Source organism: Hippocampus bargibanti, linkage group LG18 (genome assembly GCF_051943395.1).
Source record: "Hippocampus bargibanti isolate YZ-2025 linkage group LG18, ASM5194339v1, whole genome shotgun sequence".
Lineage (NCBI taxonomy): Eukaryota > Metazoa > Chordata > Actinopteri > Syngnathiformes > Syngnathidae > Hippocampus > Hippocampus bargibanti.
This window is the reverse complement of record NC_142751.1, coordinates 11,554,143-11,573,845: the sequence shown is the minus strand read 5'-3', so window position 1 is coordinate 11,573,845 and position 19,703 is coordinate 11,554,143. Positions and strand designations below refer to the sequence as shown.

The 19,703-nt window shown below is 39.3% G+C and overlaps 2 protein-coding genes across 2 annotated transcripts; one reads left to right on the top strand and one right to left on the bottom strand.

The window, feature by feature from the left end:
- Positions 1-385: 385 nt before the first annotated feature.
- On the bottom strand, positions 386-5,520 carry srsf9 (serine and arginine rich splicing factor 9). The gene is made up of 5 exons (XM_089020224.1): positions 5,377-5,520; positions 4,138-4,317; positions 3,787-3,983; positions 1,110-1,282; positions 386-1,030 (listed from the first exon to the last, which is right to left on the bottom strand). Exons 2-5 carry the CDS (start codon positions 4,293-4,295, stop codon positions 824-826), a joined length of 735 nt encoding a protein of 244 aa, XP_088876350.1. The 5' UTR covers positions 4,296-4,317; positions 5,377-5,520; the 3' UTR covers positions 386-823.
- Positions 5,521-6,522: 1,002 nt separating this feature from the next.
- prodha (proline dehydrogenase (oxidase) 1a) lies at positions 6,523-18,782 on the top strand. The gene is made up of 14 exons (XM_089020223.1): positions 6,523-6,962; positions 8,554-8,762; positions 9,957-9,991; positions 11,359-11,517; positions 11,603-11,667; positions 12,929-13,045; positions 13,127-13,206; positions 13,344-13,425; positions 14,451-14,543; positions 14,631-14,777; positions 15,454-15,629; positions 15,724-15,822; positions 15,912-16,000; positions 17,020-18,782. The coding sequence occupies exons 1-14, from the start codon at positions 6,618-6,620 to the stop codon at positions 17,208-17,210; spliced, it is 1,887 nt and encodes a 628-aa protein (XP_088876349.1). The 5' UTR covers positions 6,523-6,617; the 3' UTR covers positions 17,211-18,782.
- The last annotated feature ends 921 nt before the right edge of the window (positions 18,783-19,703 follow it).

Genomic DNA, 19,703 nt, shown 5'->3' with positions numbered 1-19,703 from the left:
ATTGTCATTCAAGGTGAGCTTTAACTAAGTGAGAAATGCACTTTTGAGAATTTTAGCGGGGTTGTTACAGCCTGCATTTCCCCAAATTAAACTTGTACATTAACAACCCCGTCGTTGCATTTAAAGTGATAAACATTTGAATTAATGTCAGTGTAAGCTCTGTCTGAACAGGTTTCTTTAGCTATCATATGTACTTCTTTGGAGGTGTCGGACGTTTCGCTCCACATCCCAAAGCTTCGTTGGGATATATAGGGCCAGTGCTACCAGACCAATTTTAATATGCTGACGAAGCTTTTCGGATGAGGAGCAAAAAGCCTTACACCTTCAAAGAAGTACAGATGACAGCTGAAGAAACCTTTTGATCTATTACAATTAATGACAGTCATTGAAAGTTAACATTTTATTGTAAACGTATAGATGCACACAGAATGATAATTCCACCAGCTTCAGTCAGACAGTTGCAAAAAAAAAAAGTCCTGCGGTGTCCAGATTTGAAGTTTCACTAATTTGCTCTAAATCAGAAGATTTGCATCAGATTCTACATTCTCTAAGAGCTGCAAAACTACGCCTGCTTGATATTTTAAGATTGTGAAAACGAATTGGAGCAAACTAATTTACCATGCATAGCAAATGCTTGGAGATAACACACGAAGATATGAAAGTTACACACGTAAAGGAAAAAAGGGAGGTTTGGGTAGCCATGGAATGTATAGAGGAAAAAACAGTCTTACGATGGCAAAGGTGGTATAAAAAAATGAAAAGAAAAAAAAAAAAAAACAAAGAGAGAAGTTTCTCCTTGGTTTCCTCCGTGAATCCTTAGCATTTAGCGGTAGTGACGAGGTGGTGGGCTATGGTTGGATGATCTCCGAGGCGGACTATGGCGGGACATGCGAGGAGGGGACTGGTAACGTGGTGGCGGTGATCCTCGGTAGGGCGGCGAAAAGCGTCCTCTGGATCTGGAGCGGGACCGCGAGCGACCCCAGTTTGGGGTTCCTCTATCCTCGTAGACGTGGATGTAAGCGGTTTCACCCTGCAAACGAGGACAAGAGTCAAAGCGCGCTCCGCCAGGGTGACGTGGAGGGGCGTACCGGGGGGGTTCTTCCACTCACTTGGTGAGAACGGAACTCTGTGCGATCAAGCCGGCGCAAGGCGTATTCCATGTCCTCTCGGCGGAGAAATTCCACCACGCCCTCCCCATCGCGCTGGACGTCGGCAAAGCAGACGTCGCCTGCCTCGCGCATGTGATCTTTCAGATCCTGCCAACTGCCACTTGGCGGTAATCCTGAGATGGTAAACATCGAACGGTCCGAATTAACTTTTTACCCAACCACATTTTTGGCCGTTTTGTCTATTCAAGGGGGGCCCTTAGATTAGTCGTAACAAAGATTTGTGGGATGGAACTACCCAATTCTCAACAAAACCTTTAAAAGACCTACATTTCAAGGGGGCCGTCGGAAACAAGGGGCATACAGATAAAACTGACAAGGACAAAGACCTACCAGTCATTGTTTGGGTGAATATGAAGATTTCAGTAACCTGTGAAATCCACAACCGACACCATTTTTTGTTTCCTGACTGACACAAGAAAAACGTTTTATAGGATCTAAAATACCCAAAACACACAGGCTGCTATTTTTAGTCAAATGCAAAGCACCAATAAAAATAACCAAAACTACCACAAAATGAGCTCAAGAAATGGCGAGATTCAGAAAGTCCCACACCCTTGTTTGTGACGTCACGCCAGGATACTCCTTCACAAACTGCCTTGCTCCAGAATCAAAACAATGGCTTCAGAGAGTTCAGATTCGGAGAAGATGCTTTCTTGTTACTCATCCAGTTATGAATATAATTCAAATAGTTCTGAAGAGGAAAGCAAAAATGTTTGCAATCGATTAAAGAAGTCCTTCCTTATTAATTCGAGACGTCTGGACTCCAATGTAGCGCCCAGAAAATGCACAAGATGGCGCACAAGCTCCGTTGGGAATGGGCTGATTTGTCCGCTGGGAATTTGTGTCAACTTACACCTTCTTTATGCGTGTTACCGCAATAGGCTGCGGCACACAACGATTCACCATTGTGTTATCTATGTAATTTCCCTTCTAATTTCGCCATCAACACGGTGTTTTCAGACGAAAAAACGTACCCAAAATGCATTGTGTGTCGCTTTCTCGGTCAGAGGCGTTCCCTCCGTGACGTCCCTTAGCGCATCATCAACTCGAAAAGAAGACTTCCTGAATATTCAGCGCGAGTCTTAAAACGTAAATTATAGCTGTATGCGGTGGAATCTTTCTAAAATGCGCTCAGTCGAAGTCATTTGAAGTGATTTTAAAAATTATAGACGCAACTTGTCCACATGTGTCAGTTGTCCTTCAAGGCACTGCAGTCCACCATGATCGAAACACAACTTTCTTTCCATCCATAGATTAATCCTTCTGATCCAACACAAGACTTCCTTCCAGTCCGCCGCCTTAAACTAGACTTGTGTTTGGCATCCATCTAATTAGTCTCTTTGGGGTTTGGGTCTATCATGAGAGGGTGATAAATATCCTTCATACCAACGGCTGTTACTGAGAAACGGCAGCAAAGACTGTATTCCATTTTTTTTGTACTCGTCCATTTGAGGTCAAGTCCGCCATGAGTGAAGACCAGATTTGTGGATCCTCGTTACAACTAATCACTGTCTTTCAGTTCAGTTTTTAACACCTGCCTATGCCGCATGACTATCCCTCATTGCGACAGGTGTGCATCTAAGGGTCAATTTATCCTGCTGCTCTCATGAACGAACATCCGCCAATGATTGTTTTTTTTTAAACGTCCTTCCTAGTAGTCTCTCTGGTCCACCATCAAAAGAAAGATAGACTATGATTCATGACATTCCTCTCCTCGTGTCCAGTCCACCATGAGATTTAGAGTATCTGACTACGACTCTGGACATCCATCCACCTGTCCCTTCCTCCTCACAATGTCCATCATTGAGCGAGACTTATCTGCCTATGACTCATGATCTCAGTCTACAAGTCAGATGTGCAAAAGAAAAATGTCCTTCGATAACCCTGGATGTCCTTTATTACGGGATGTGGCCTTCAGTCCATGTTCAGTAATACAAGACGGTGACTGGTGAAATCCATCTCACCTTTGTCCTCAACCTTTCCACAAGCGAGCAAGGATTTCCGCTCCAAAGTTGCTATGAATGGTAACTGTCCGATATGTCCTTTTGTCCTCAAGTCCACAATTAAACAGCAAGGAGGACAATATTCAAGTTTTTTTTTCCCTAGTAGGCCCTTTAGACTCAAGTCCACCATGGAAGCAAGAAACGTCTGCCTCTGAATGATCTTTTTTTACCAGTCCTTTTGTCCCGCGGTCCACTGTAAAATATAAACTGTAAATCCACTGTCCTCTTAGTCCCTGCATACTTCAGTCCGCCTTGGATGAAAGAAAAATGCCTGCCAATAAACTTGGATGCCCCGTTATAGCCTCTGAAGAAGAACAAGGCCGAACCATGACTCCTCATCGCCATTAGTTAGTCCACTGGTCCTCCAGTCCGTCATTTGAGACCGAGGACGAGTCACGTCAACAATTCTTGCATCTTACGAGCAACTTTGTCATCCATCCACCATGAGATCTAACTATCCTGCAGCTTCTGACTCCTAACGACATGTCCCTTTATGCTGTCGTCCGCCATGGGAAGGCAAGAGTCACCTGAGACTCTGCATATCCACTTCTTAGTGGGTCCGCTTGACATCCAAGGAATCTTATTAATGGGCTAAACTGGAGATGTCCACCTACCGGTCACTATCACACGGAACTCAGATCTCCGTGTCGGGGGTCCAAATCGTCCTCTGGGTCCATTTCCTCTATCACCACCACCACCTCCTCCTCCTCCCATTGGATTAAATTTACTAGAGGATCGAGGATACTCCACACGCAGTTTGGAGTCTCCAAATCCATATCCGTTCCTTCCATAGACGGCGTCATCCGCATCCCTAAGAGAAGAGAGCACAGAAGTCCTTACCTAGGCGGGGCGGTAGCAGAGATGTTGCGGATCCATTTTCCTGCCGGGAGCACTTAAGGAACGAGTAAAAAAAAAAAACCTCGATACCCGATGGGGATGAGGCTGGATCCATCCCCAAAACTCACCGTGGGTCTTCAAATCGAATAAAGGCAAACGGGATAGTGCCTCGGTTGTTCTTCAATTCAATCTCACGGATTTTTCCGTATTTGTAGAAGAGATCTTCAAGATCCCTCTCCTGGACATCCATTGGCAGATTCCCGACATAGATCCGGCCCTCCGACATGGTGAAGGAATAAGATGCCCTGCTGCTGACACAGAGAGGGAATGTTGGGCACCTTTGATTGTAAATTCGTTTTTTTTTTTTTGTAGCTCTTGTTATTGTAATGCTTGTCCGATGCTCCACTTCCTTATCTTAGTCAATGACAAAAATGATGGAACAAGGCTCGTGTTGATCAGATGATGAGCCTAAGAAAAAAATGGTGTGTACTTATCCAGACCTGAAAGTTTTAAAATGCAGTTAAGTAATACACTTGGTTAAGTAGCTTGAAACCTAGAGCATAACTAGCCAAGAATGTACAATTTCAAATTTTATGTGAAACCGTTTGGATGACAAAATTAGTAATGGTTCATAAATGTATGTCTGTGATTCTAATAAAGGCACAGGCATTACTTATAAATAAGTATATGGTCCAATCAAGATTAACAGCAGGTTATCAGGAATATGTTGTGATTTTCAAGAGACTGTTGAATTTATTTCGTGAAGTTGCAGGACGAGGGTGGACTAAAATTCGGAACTTATCCGGCGAGCATTATTATTTTTGACCGACGATGCATTAAACTCGTCGTTAGGCGCCAAAAAAAAATAAAGATCTCACGAGCGGGGCTCGTTGTCCAAAAAAACAGCAATGAGAACGACGCGAGAGACGTTCAGAAAACACAATGTGAAAATAGTAACCGGACACGGAGAAGTTAGGCGTGGTAAATGTTAAATTTAAACGCTCAAGAAACATGGCTACGGTAGACCTGTGCACATACGGATTCGTCGGCCTAGGCTAGCTCGAAGCGTTGCTAGCTATGTAGCTAGTCACGTTGGCGTCGCTTCACGGAAAAGGTAACCCGATAGAAAGCTGATTTTAAACACCCGTATTGAATAAAAATCAAATGAACTCCGAACGGGCAAAAAAATAACGCAACGAAGGCGAATGGCGAAGTGCAAGTACAGACCAAGTATTGTTCGTATTACCGTGTTTCATTGTTCGAGCTAACGTATTTTTAACCTAAAACGTCACGACCTGTTATAAAGTCTCTTAGTCGGTTTTTAAAATACTATCTTATAGAAATGCTTTCTTTTTTGGAAACATTACCGTTTAGGTTGTACCAAACACCTTTTGTTACGCCAACACGAGCGTTCACTCCTGCTTCCGTATGAGACGGCTAGTTGGAAGCTTCGGCTAACACAAGAGCTTCACGGACTTCTTCGGTGGTTATTGGACGTTCTTCCTCGACGGTTCATTTCCGGAAGATGACGTGGCTTTCGCGCTCAGTGCTCCCCTCTTTGGACTAGAACAATATTTCTTAAAAGATAATGTTTTTTTCAACGACAGTTCGGTACAACCGAAAAGATATTGTACTGTTTAATTATTGTGATAAAATACCGGATATGCCAAAACTGCTCACATACTGCACATAAATACAACTACAGATACATATGTAAAAAAGAAATTGTAGAATTAGGCAAATTCAACTCCTCCACCCAAGTTAAATGCACTTATTACAAGATTTAAAATAATGTTTATTGTGGTGTGATTATTTGACAACACGACATTTATTATCCACCCATTGATTAACCGAGCTGATTTTACCTCACGTGTTTTACGGCAGTACTAGAACATACGTCATCTGTTTTGGCAGAAGGCGGTGAACATACGGAGCTGGTTTCCAGCCAATCGGCGGGCACACGTCAACAACAGCCATCCACGATCTCACTTAAAAGCACAATAATTGTGCTTTTAAATTGTCAATTTCAAATGTGCTATTTATCAACAATGTCTTTTGGAATCTGGAAAGTATCCGCAGTAGTCGGAAAAACCCACTCACTCGTGTTTATCATCAACTTGTCGATTTTTTTATGACATGTTCTTAATACAGCTGAGGCTGTTCTGAAAACCCAAAGTATATGTTAATCTTCAATATACAGTATTCAAATTGGTATAATCAGGGTGGTTATGATGATGATAGTCATAATACAGTAGTAGCTACTAGTAATTACCTGTCTTGATAACGCTCCACGGGTGCAATATCATATTTGAATACTTTAAGTCACTTTGTATAAACGTAGTTGTGAATGACAACTTAACTATTGTATTTCATTGCGATTTACCAGACTTTTATAAAATACCGCTGCTGTAGGAACTACGTGATGGCGTCACATAATGACAAAGGAGAACTAGTAGACGTCACTGAAATCATTCATTCTTTTGGCGGGGCTGTTATTACATAACATGTCAACAAGGGAGGACCTACACCCATATTGAGAAGAACATTATGCAACTTGCAAAGTAAAAAGGAAAACGTGCCATCTCCACCCCTGGCACAGTCGAAAACAATGTCGAGCGCCAACATGATCCTCTCCGCTCTCGTCCGGGCGAACAAAGCCGGAAAACTTCGTTGTCTCCCGGCCACGAGATGCAGGTCCACAGCGGCGGCGTCCACCAAAGAGAAAGAGCAACAGAAGATGATAGACGGAAGATGCGGTGTGGTCGAGGCTGCTCCCGTGGAGCTCATCAGCCCGAGCAGGAGCGTCCAAGCCGGGCTACCACGAGGCAAAATCAGCGTGGACTTCAACAACACAGAAGAAGCTTACAAAAGTAAAGACAACGTGGAGCTGCTCAGAAGTCTATTGGTTTTCAAGTTATGCACCGTGGACGTCTTGGTGGAGAAGAACAAGGAGGTGAGGCAGGCGCTTGATCCCATCTGTGGTCGGGACGTGGACTCGAGCTACACAGCAAGTTGAATTCGATCCGAAATAAGTTTAAGATTGACGTAAAGTTGCCTTGATAATAATAATACATTTCATTTATAAACGGCTTTTAAAACTCTCAAGGTCACTTCACAGTCACAGGATAAGTTTTTTTTCCTGTGGGTGAACAGTGTATTCACTCAACGACGCATTTAACAAAGAAATGGTGACTTTAAAATGAGTTTTTTTTTCGTTATGAGTAGCATACATGTTCAGTTTGAGAAATCATAAATCAGGAGGTTTTCATACTCGCGACTCTGTGGTGCGTGTTAAAATAATGTGTGTTACAAAAGTGTAAATTAGAAGCAAATAAAACAAATGCTTTCATTGTTTATACATTAAATTAGTATAAATATGTATTGTTTTTTTATATATATTTTTGTTTTACCTTACAAATGAACTGTCTGTATTGTGTCAATAGTTGGATTGGATTAGCCTTTATTAGTCTGACAGTGGAGAAATTTACATTTCACAGCAGCAAATTGATGAAAGTAAGAGGAAAGGAAAGGAAGAAGTAGAAAAACAAAATACGGAGCTGCTGTAAAGGCAGCCACTCTCGGTGCGCCATCTTGAAGTCAAAACAACAACCAAAAAAACAAAATAAATAATAGTTGCTTTATAAAGTGAGTATTGTGTGGCTGCCGCTGCTCACCCACAGAAAAACTCTTCCTGTGACTGTAAAGTGACCTTGAGAGTTTTGAAAGGCGCTTATAAATGAAATGTATTATTATTATTATTATTCTTATTATTATTATTATACATTTTATTTATAAGCGCCTTTCAAAACTCTCAAGGACACTTTACAGTCACAGAATATTTTTTTCTGTGGGTGAGCAGCGGCAGCTATTATTATTATTATTATACATTTTATTTATAAGCGCCTTTCAAAACTCTCAAGGACACTTTACAGTCACAGGATATTTTTTTCTGTGGGTGAGCAGCGGCAGCTATTATTATTATTATTATACATTTCATTTATAAGCGCCTTTCAAAACTCAAGGACACTTTACAGTCACAAGATATTTTTTTATGTGGGTGAGCAGCGGCAGCTATTATTATTATTATATTATATATATATATATTATTATTATTATTATTATTATTATTATTATTGGGGTCAAAATCAGCAATTTATTTCCTGACCAAATGGTGAGACTTAACATGTATGGAGTAGGTGATGAGTAACAATTCCTGACATGACATCATTTCAATATTTTAATATTAATATTAATGTGACAGTTCCACTGAGCCGTGATTCATTTGCATTTTTGCTAGTGGATTCAATCAAAATAAAAAACATTAAAGTAGATGTACTGTAGGTATACTTTAGTTAGCGCCCGTAACACACACATTGTGACAGTTTTACAATAAGACTGGTTTACTAAATGGTGCATTTCAGATTTTGAAATTTATGACATTGTAATTAATCATTTAAAAGTGTAAATAAAAAACACTGGCGGGATAAAAAAAAACATGTTGCGCAACATGCGTTCACTAACTATGAAGAACAATGTGTTTCCAGTTAATGGAGCTGAGCAAGAAGGTGCTGGGTCAATGGCTGTTCGAGAAGCTGATGAAGATGACCTTCTACGGCCAGTTTGTGGCAGGCGAGGACCACAACGCCATCAAGCCTCTTATCCGCAAGAACCAAGCGTTCGGGGTCGGCTCCGTGCTGGACTACAGCGTGGAAGAGGACTTGACGCAAGAGGAGGCCGAGACAAAGGAGATGGAGTGAGTTCATGTTTCACTCGACGATGTGGAATGTGTTTTTTGGTTAAACTCCCGTCACGTGCTGCTTGGTTGAACATGAACGTGCAGCGCGCGGGTGTGAGTTGCACTGTTATGTAACTAAAAAAATGCAAAAGTAGGGCGTGATTTTAATGAGTGTGAAACGTGCTCAAAACCCGGATGGTTGTCAGGTCGGACAACAAATAGAAGTTAAGGGCAACTGTAAATCTGGGTGTCATAAATTTTGGATGGATTTAATGAAGTGTCCGATGGGTAAAAATAATACACAACCGGGAACAAAAATATTGGATTGGATTAGCCTTTATTAGTCTCACAGTGGAGAAATTTACATTTCACGTCGGAAAAGTTATGAAAGGAAAGGAAGAAGTAGAAAATACAGGAGCTGCTGTAAAGGCAGCCACTCTCACAGTGTCATCTTGAAGTCAAAAGAACAAAAGAAATAGACAATACAACGACACAGTCATTAAATCTTAAGCACTTTCTGCACTCTTTGTTGTATGAAGCAGTTCTAGATGGAAAAAGGATAGGATCAAAGCGTCCTTGTCACCAGTGAAAAGCCAGTGATTGCCAGTGGAATGCGGATGTCTGTCACAAGCTATATCTTGAAAGCAAACACGAAGCTGTAGCATCCATTGACGAAAAGTGGCTGTCTCACATATCCTGTCCCATGAAAATCCGCTTCAATTCTAAGCCGCGACAGTTCCACATACGGGCCTTGAATTTCACACCAGTGTCTTAAATCAATTTAAAATGAAGTCCAGGCTATTCCTTGCGATACTGTCTACCCCCTTCTTGAGTACCATGACATGCAATGCCTCACCCTCTCCTCCCCTCCAATGATTCCTCCCATTCGTCATCATCACATGCCGCACATTCTGTTTCCTGCGCCCTGATTAAAATAAACACAAGTGTGTTTGTGCCGCACAAACACAAATCAGTGACTCTTATGAGCGTTCTCGCACATTATTGGCTGGTTAGGACAGGCCCCTCTCTTCTCATTGGTTTATCCCGACTCAAGCGAGTTAGTGTAGACAAAATGCGGTCGTGCCTTGTCATAAATAAAACAAACAACGTGTCAAATTGTTGCCCGAGGACAACGCTGATAGCAACGCTATGGCTGTGATAATAGTTGTTTTTACCCATTGTCATTATCTTTCTTTTGTTTTTTTTTCGCAGCTCCTGCGTGTCACAAGCCGAGAAAGAAAGTCCAGGTGAGCCGTGTAGATGGGTTATTTATTGGTCCGTTTGTATTCCTTGGATAGTTTGTGCGGACAACTTTGTAGGCGATGGTATGTTATGATGTGCCGTAACATGTGATCATGCCACTATAGTTTATATTTGGTCTGTTCCATGCATGATTCTGAGAAGTAATGTTCTTCACGTCACGTGGGGAAGGAGGTATCATATATTACGCCATGACCAAAATAGCCGCCACATCTCATTTTAGTTCACGGTCAATGCAAAGTGAATATCAAATGAATTCAAGATGCAAGTAATTATCCGTTTTCGTGGCCAAAGGTCAGCACATTTTAAAGCAATGGTCCGCCATTTTAGTTGTCAAATTCATGAAATCTCCCACAAAATGGCTGCTTCAAACTAAAATGGCATACCACACCTCAGTTTTAGCTTAGCGTAAAGAATCTTTAGTCGGCAGTTACCGTATTTTCCAGTGTATAAGGTGCACCCAAAAGCCTTAATTTTCTTCAAAGGATGACCCTGCACCTTATATGCAGGTGTGTAATGAATGAACGAATGAATGAATGAATGGTAACTTAAAGGACAACCGACGTCTCCGGACAAGTTGTGTCCATAATTTGTAAAATGGCTTCAAATTACTTCTACTGAGCATATTTTACAAAGATTCCACCGCATATAGCCATATTTTACGTTTTAAGACTCGCGCTGAATATTCAGGAAGTCTTGTTTTTGAGTTGGTGACGAGTCCGTACGTGACGTCACTAAAGGAACGCCCCTGACCGAAAAAAAGACACATTGTAGCAGTCCTTCCATCACGTCAGTGTATTTTGCTGTACATGTTTGGTCTGAAAACCTCGTGTGGCACCCAAAAGCCACCAGAAGAGGGTGTCCAAGCTCCATATAAGGAATTTATCAGCCTGTGGAAACGGAGGTGGCCACAGGAGGTGGCCATTTTGGGCCATTGTTTTGATTCTCCAGCAATGCAAGACGTCTTGGCGTGACGTCACGAACTGGGGGCGGGACTTTCTGAAAATGCCCAATTCGCAGCTCAATTTTTTTGCAGATTTTGGACACTTGGTTTTCAGACCAAACAAAGTACCCAAAATGCATTGTGTGTCTTTTTTTCGGTCAGGGGCGTTCCAGACGTGACGTCACGTCAGGCATTGTCGTCAACTCGAAAACAAGACTTCCTGAATATTCAGCGCAAGTCTTAAAACGTAAAATATAGCTATATTCCGTGGAATCTTTGTAAAATTCACTCAGTAGAAGTCATTTGAAGTGATTTTACAAAGTATGGACACAACTTGTCTGGTGGCGTCGGTTGTCCTTTAAAAATAATGTCAAATATACTTTAGTTACCATTACACACGTTTCCATTCAGTCCTTGTAGATGCCGATCACCGCGAAAAGAAGTACAAGGCCCATCGGCGATTCGGCGACCGACGCGGCGGCGTCATTAGCGCCCGTACATACTTCTATGCCGACGAGGTCAAATGCGACAACCAGATGGAAACGTTCATCAATTGCATCAAAGCCTCAGGTGATGATGAAATTCTGAGTACGCTTCATATTCCAACTGGATCAGAACGACGTGGACTATAATGTAAATGTGGTTGGATTTTCAGGCGGAGCTGCGACAGATGGCTTCTCAGCCATCAAAATGACAGCTCTTGGACGCCCGCAGTTCCTTGTGAGTAGAACGCAATGTCCTCCATATTAGCTCAAAGGCATTTATGTAATTGCATATTAGGGTTATCTCATTCTCTAATGATGCTTTATCTCACTAAGGCAGTTAATCATTGTTCCAATAATCTGGAGAATGCAAATTATCTTGCGCCGGTACGGTTAAGTGAGTGCCACTTGTATTTATTTTTTTATGATTTCAAGTACACCAACATGTGCTATCTTTCAAAAATATAACAAGATACGATATCTTGTTGTTGTACAATAATGACAGGAAGCAGAAAAGGCTGCTACCAGATATACAAAGTGTCAAAGTATCAAAATCCATTTAGGACTACATAAACATTCAATACGGTGTTAGAAACCTTAGATTCTCTTCTTTCATCAGAAAACAAGAGTTAATTCCTAAGTTATATGGGTCTGGAGTTATATGAGCTTGAAATGAGGGTGGCTGTCCAAAATACAATGCAATACATACAGATTGGTTTATATAGCGCTTTAAATGCTGGTGAGCTATTAGCTATTATAGCTTTTGGCTGGCTAGCTATTAGCTAGCTAGCTTTCTATCCGAGTTATTTCGGGTTGAGTGAATGCTAGCGCGTGTAGCCGCCGCTGCTCACCCACAGAAAAAAACTTATTATATGACTGTAAAGTGACCTTGAGAGTTTTGAAAGGCGCTTAGAAATCAAATGTATTATTATTATTATTATTATTATTATTATTATTATTATTATTATTACTGTTATTACTGGTATTATTATTATTATTGTTATTGTTATTATTACTGTTATTATTGTTATTGTTATTGTTATTGTCATTGTTAGTATTATTATTATTATTACTGTTATTACTGGTATTATTATTATTATTGTTATTATTACTGTTATTATTGTTATTATTATTATTGTTATTATTATTGTTAGTATTATTATTATTATTACAGCAGAAGCTGGACCAAAGCACTAACATGGAAAAAAAGGAAATGCTGCACCCTTATGGAAATGAAAAAAAAAAAAAAAAAAAAAAAATTGCCAGAGGTCTGGCAAGCGCTTTATCGGCATCCTAGCATGAAAAAAACAAATCCTGAACAATTTCGGGAATGGCGCTCTGTCATATTTTCAATTCCCGAATAAATTTGTGAATGGCAGTGAATGAGTTAATTATATTAAAATAAATACATAAAACTTAACTTTGCAAATCCGTCTCAGATACTTGCTTCTATATGATTTCAATTCTAATCATGTGTCGACTGTTTTGTCTGTGAACAGCTCCAGTTTTCTGAAGTCTTGGTCAAATGGAAGCAGTTCTTTAAGTTTCTAGCAGCCCAGCAAGGAAAATCAGACATGACGGCCCTCGAGCAAAAACTGGAGCCGGAACAACTCAAGGTGCGTGTCGAAGGGGATGTTTATTTTAAGAATGCGTGAGTGCATTTTATTTTTAATAAATAAGATATATTTTTTTTGTAGGAGACTTTGACCAGGCTGGGTGTCGCTGCTCAGGATGACATTGAGAGCTGGTTCACTGGAGAGCAACTGGGACTGTCAGGGTAAGATTGCAAATAAATCTTTTATCGTGATTTTATAATGTTGATTCGTACTGTAGTAATGATTATTTTTTTGTTCATGTTAACATTTGACATCCGTATTGCAACTTTTCCATGCATCCATTTGTCTTTATTTCCAGAACCATAGACATGCTCGACTGGAACAGTTTAATAGACGACACAAACAAAATCTCCAACCTTCTCAGGGTGCCAAATATTCAGGTAAATTTATTAAATTAATATAAACAAATGAACATGTGCAGTCATCTAGATTCTGAATCATTTTATGTATGTATGTTATGTGTTTATCTGCCTGTCACTCTGTTTATCTATGTATTTATCTATTTAAGTGTTCATTTATGTATGCAAGTCTGCATTCATTCATTGATTTTAATTTATTCATGTAATTGTTCATTTGTGTATTTATTTAGTTATTTGTTTCTGTATTTGCTTTATTATTTTTGTATCTATTGACATTTATTTATTTGTGTGTAATAATTTATTTATTTATATGGTTATTTATGTGTTTTTATTTATTTATGTATTTATTTTATTATAATTTTAACATTTTAAAATTCTAAAATGTTAACATTTAAACATTTAAAAATTATTATGATTTTTTTATTTAAAATGTTTGATTTTTTTAATTGAAAAAATATTTGTTTACAATTTTAATTTTTTTAAAAAGCAGAACATTTTTAAATTTGTAAAATTTTAAAATGGCAAAATTTAAAAATTGTAAAATTGAAACATTGTAAAATTCAAAAAAATTGTAAAAAAATAAATTTGTAAAAATGTGAAATTGTCAAATTTTAAAATGATAAAATGTATAAAAAGGAGAATTTAAAAAAATATAACATTTAAAAAAATAGAATTTTAAAAATTGTAAAATTAAAAAAATGTAAAATTAAAAAATTGTAAAATTGTAAACTTTTAAAGTGTTAAAATTTAAAATTTTAAACGTGTAAAATGTAACAATTGTAACATTTAACAATTGTAAAATTTAACACTTGTAAAATGTTAAAAAGTAAAAATGTTAAAATTTAAAATGTTAAAAAGTTAAAATGTTAAAATAATTCAAACATTAAAAAATGTTATCGTGTTAAAAATGTTAAAAAGTCAAAATTTTAAAACTTTAACATGTTAAAATGTGTTAAAATGTGTTATGGTATGATGTTATTATGTTATAATGTTATTGTTATTATTTTAGTATGTTTTATTTATTATGTTTCATTTTCACCTGGCAGACAGGCCAGCTGGAGCCTCTCCTAAGCACATTTACAGCCGAGGAAGAGCAGCAAATGAAGCGAATGCTACAAAGAGTGGACGTCCTGGCAAACGTGAGGACAGACAAATCTAACCCCCCCCCCTCCCCCGCATGTGTTTTGTCATGAATACCTCCATTGCTTTTTTTCATGTCACGTCAGCATGCCTTGGAGCACGGCGTGCGGCTCATGGTGGATGCCGAGCAGACGTACTTCCAGCCCGCCATCAGCCGGTTGACCCTGGAAATGCAGAGGAGGTTCAATACGGAGAAGCCAATCATCTTCAATACGTATCAATGCTACCTCAAGGTCAGTTCTGTGATAGAAGTAATCATATACAACACACATTCCACAACCACAGAGCTTTTCATCATCAATGGCGGTGAATGAGTTAACTGAAGTGACAGGCTGGTAGCTAGGAAGGTTAAAAAAAGCTAATTTGCTAGCTAGGTGGGTAAGTAGTAAGGTAACTAGAAATGTCATGTGGTGACTTGATGGAAGGACACTGGTTGGTAGTTTAGAAGTGGAGATAAACCTCTTGGTTGTGTATAGAACAGAGTGACAGACAGATAGGTCGCCAGGAAGCGAGTAAGACAATAAGCAAGGTAGGTTGTGATTAGCTAGATCACAGGTGCCAAATCCGGCCCGCCACATCATTTTTTTCGGCCCGCGAAAGCAAATCGAACTTGTTAAATTCCATGATGACTGCTAAAATCTGAGCCAAATTTTCATATTTTTTTATGTCAACCACAATAAAAGTCATTATTCTTGACTTCAGATTTGAAAACGAGTTATTCATTAATATGCTGTGTGCTCTATATGTAATATTTGAAGGGATTTAAACATTCTAATGAGTTCCCCAAATTCATAACGGCCCTCGAGAGGAAACCGTAACTACAATGTGGCCCGCGGCAAAAAATGACTTTGACACCCCTGAGCTAGATCTTCAGTATCTGTGCTTATTAGCATGTGTAAACGATTCCAGGAAGCCTATGACAACGTGACAGTGGATGTTGAGCTGTCTCGGAGGGAGGGCTGGTACTTCGGTGCCAAACTGGTACGCGGGGCCTACATGTATCAGGAAAGAGACCGAGCGACGGAGATTGGTTACGAGGACCCCATCAATCCCGACTATGAGGCCACCAATAGGATGTACCACAAGTGAGAAGTCTGTTTTTGCAAGAGGTCTTTGGTACATTTCTTAAGCTGATACTGTATTTTATTATTTTTATTTTATTTTTTGTTTAAATGGCAGATGTCTGGAGTACCTGCTAGAGGACATAGAGCATGAACGCAAATCAAACATCATGGTTGCCACTCATAACGAAGACACAGTGGAATTCACCTTGAACAAGTTGGTTGTTGTCTCGACAGTGATCCGAACATGTCTGGCGTTGCATAACAGATGTGTTTTTGTTTTTTTTTTTTTTTTTTTTCCGCCAGGATGAATGAAATGGGCCTGTCACCAGCTGAGAACAAAGTCTACTTTGGACAGCTGCTCGGCATGTGTGACCAGATCAGCTTCCCACTCGGTATGTTCTAACCCCGACGCCCCTCACTGATACTAACAAGCGACATGTGGAGGCTTATGTCACGCCGTCATGTGACCGTGCGTGGTGAAACATTCAGACCCCCCCGCCCAAAAAAAATCTATACATTATATAACATAGAAAATGTATAAAAATATATACAATACATATTGCTTTACATACATACATATACATACACACAATATACACGCATACACACAATATACACACGTTCACACAATATACACGCATTCACACAATATACACACATTCACACAATATACACACATTCACACAATATACACGCATTCACACAATACACACGCATACACCACACAATATACACGCATACACCACACAATATACACGCATACAACACACAATATACACGCATACACACAATATACACACATACAACACACAATATACACACATACACACACACACACACACATATACATATACAACACACATACATATACATAAACATATACATATACATATACAGTCATTTAGACCCCAAAACAAGATCAAATTGTGGTAAAATCTTGAAAGCAGTGTTTACCATCTGATCATATCATAATGTCATAAATCACATCATAAATGCCATACATTTCACAAATTGGACTTTGAGAGCAGTTATGTTCCAAACCATTTTTTGCTTTAGAAACTAAATACAGTAAAGTCTCGTTATATCGATATCGGATATATCGATAGTCCCGGTTATATCGATACTATTTCTATGCACGCACGGTGAAAATTACATGCAAACAGGGTCGGATATATCGATAGTCCCTGTTATATCGATATTTTTCGGACTCCCTTGAATATCGATATAACGAGACTTTACTGTATAATTTATTTGTGGCGTTAGGGCAAATGATTCTATTTCTCATGACAACTCTGATGTTTTAGATCCTCTACACTCGACACACGGCCGTTTATTAGGCAGACTTTTGGACAAAAGGGCAAATTCCTCCTCATTTATTTTCTCCGTATGTTCCGTACTGTTTGTTTTCTAGGTCAAGCAGGTTTCCCGGTGTACAAATACGTCCCGTACGGGCCAGTGGATGAGGTCATCCCGTACCTGTCCCGCCGTGCTCAAGAGAACCGCGGCTTCATGAAGGGTTCCCAGCGGGAGCGCAGCCTTCTGTGGAAGGAGCTTAAGCGACGCCTGCTCGGGGGGCAAATATTCTACAAGCCTGTTTACTGAGTCGCGAGATCACCAGTTGTTCCCGGCATGCCGCCATCTTGAACACACGACCCCCCCGCCCCCAACCTTCTAGTCTTGGGCTAGTGGCACTACTACTTTCCAGCAAGGGTACCTGTATTGTTCATAAACTCTTGGGTAACAAAATAGAGACAAAAGTTTAAATCCTCATCAGTTCTTTGTTTGTCATAAAAGCAATTATAGGTGGCTTAAAGGCATACGACAAGGAAGTGGAAGCTCACTTTTTGGCAACTGCTCAAACTGTCACTGTAATGGCCTGAAAGGACAACGGACACCATTTTTTTTGTTTCCTAACTGACATCAGAAAAACTTTTATAGCATCTAAAATACCCAAAACACGCAGGCTGACATTTTTATATTAGCATATTTGACAATAAAGTTGACTTTGATTTTTAGTGAAATGCAAAACACCAATAAAAATGATTTAAAATATCCCAAAACTGCCACAAAATGAGCTCGGAACTGGGGAGATTCAGAAAGTCCCGCCCCCTTGTTCGTGACGTCACTATTGGTCACACACTGCCTTGCTCCAGAATAAAAATAATGGCTTAGAGTGTTCAGATTCGGAGAAGATGCTTTCTTGTTACTCATCCAATTATGAATATGAATCAAATAGTTCTGAAGAGGAAAGCATACATGTTTGCAATCGATTAAAGAAGTCCTTATGTATCAATTCGAGCCGTCTGAACTCCAATGTAGCGCGCAGAAAATGCACAAGATGGCGCACAAGCTCCATTAGAAATGAGCTGATTTGTCAGCCGGGAATTTGTGTAAACTTCCACCTTCTTTATGCGTGTTACCGCAATTGGCTGTGACACACAACGATTCACCATTGCGTTATTTATGTAGTTTTCCTTCTAATTTCGCGATCAACATGGTGTTTTCAGATGAAAAAAAGTACCCAAAATACATTGTGTGTCACTTTCTCGGTCAGGGGCGTTCCCTCGGTGATGTCACTTAGGGCATCGTCATCAACTCGAAAACAAGACTTCCTGAATATTCAGCGCAAGTCTTAAAACGTAAAATACAGCTATATGCGATGGAATATTTGTAAAATACGCTCAGTAGAAGTCATTTGAAGTGATTTTACAAATTATGGATGCAACTTGTCCGAAGGTGTCGGTTGTCCTTTAAATGTTTCCGTACATGTGACAAAGGGAATCATGCGTGTTATCAGTGTAGTGTGTAAATAATGTGCCGATTTAAATAGGACACAAACATACTTTTTTTTTTTTTACAAATCTTTTGCACAGTGATGTCTGTGAACCAAAGAGTAGATTAAATGTTAAACTTTCACGGGAAGCATATAGGTAGAAATATTCTGTTGTTAAAGAGACGTTATCACACAAAGATCACAAACAGTCTGACATTATTTTTGTATTCATTTGTGCAGGAGAGTATGTAACTTAACCGAGACATGAACAAAATGTTGCAAAAAGGCACATTGAATGTTTTTAACTTTGTGTTTGCCCTATCGACCGGTCGATCGGAATTTTGTACAATTGTAAGATATTCCTTTTGATTGAAAAAAATAAATAAAATATGGGAAAAAAATACGTGTGAATCATTCATGAAACGATCTTCTCTTTCGCCCTCTATTTCATTTTTATTTTTGACAGGAAGCCACTGTATGTGTATTGTGGACGATAGTTGCTATTTTTAAAGACCAGTAAAAAAAAAATAATATAGTACAGTGATACCTCAGTTTACGAACGCTATAGCCAACGAACTTTTCGCCTTACAAACATTAAATTTGCGAGAATACACACACACGAAAGAGAGACGACAGAGCTTGAAACAAAAAAAACAACTGAAAAATAAACAAAGGTGAAATGGTGAGAAAATGGATAGAAAACAGTGAAATTTGGACTTGTTTCAACTTTATTGATAGTTCAAAGGCAGAGTGTAGACTGCAAGGTTAAAATATCCCAGCAATCACGCTCCACAAATAACCCGTACAAGCCTTCTGTACAATTTCAAGAGAACATACTTGCAAGGGAACCAACTATTAATGAAGTTTTTAGTGTGTCTGGCCGTATCTGTTGCAATATCACAACTTCTAAGATGTACAACCCATTGTTCCTTGAGACACTTTATGCAAAAAGCTATCCATTCCACCAAGCCATCAACGACCATCACAAAGGTAAATAAAACGACTTTATTATACTGTACCGTTTATTTCTTTAATTACAATATCATATCACATTTATTATACATAAAATAAGGTATATTTTGTGTAGTTTTAAGGCTTATTTAGTTGAAAATTATTTTTTATGGGGACCTGGGAACGGATTATTCTCATTTTAATAGTTTCCTGTGGGAAATTCATGTTTGGAATACACAATTTTCTCCTCACACACACTTTCTGGGAACCAATTAAGTTCATAAGCCAAGGTATCACTGTACGCTGTGGTGAAATGTGAGAGTTCATTGACTAATAATAAGAAAATAGGGGAGGGGAGGAGCATGTGATGT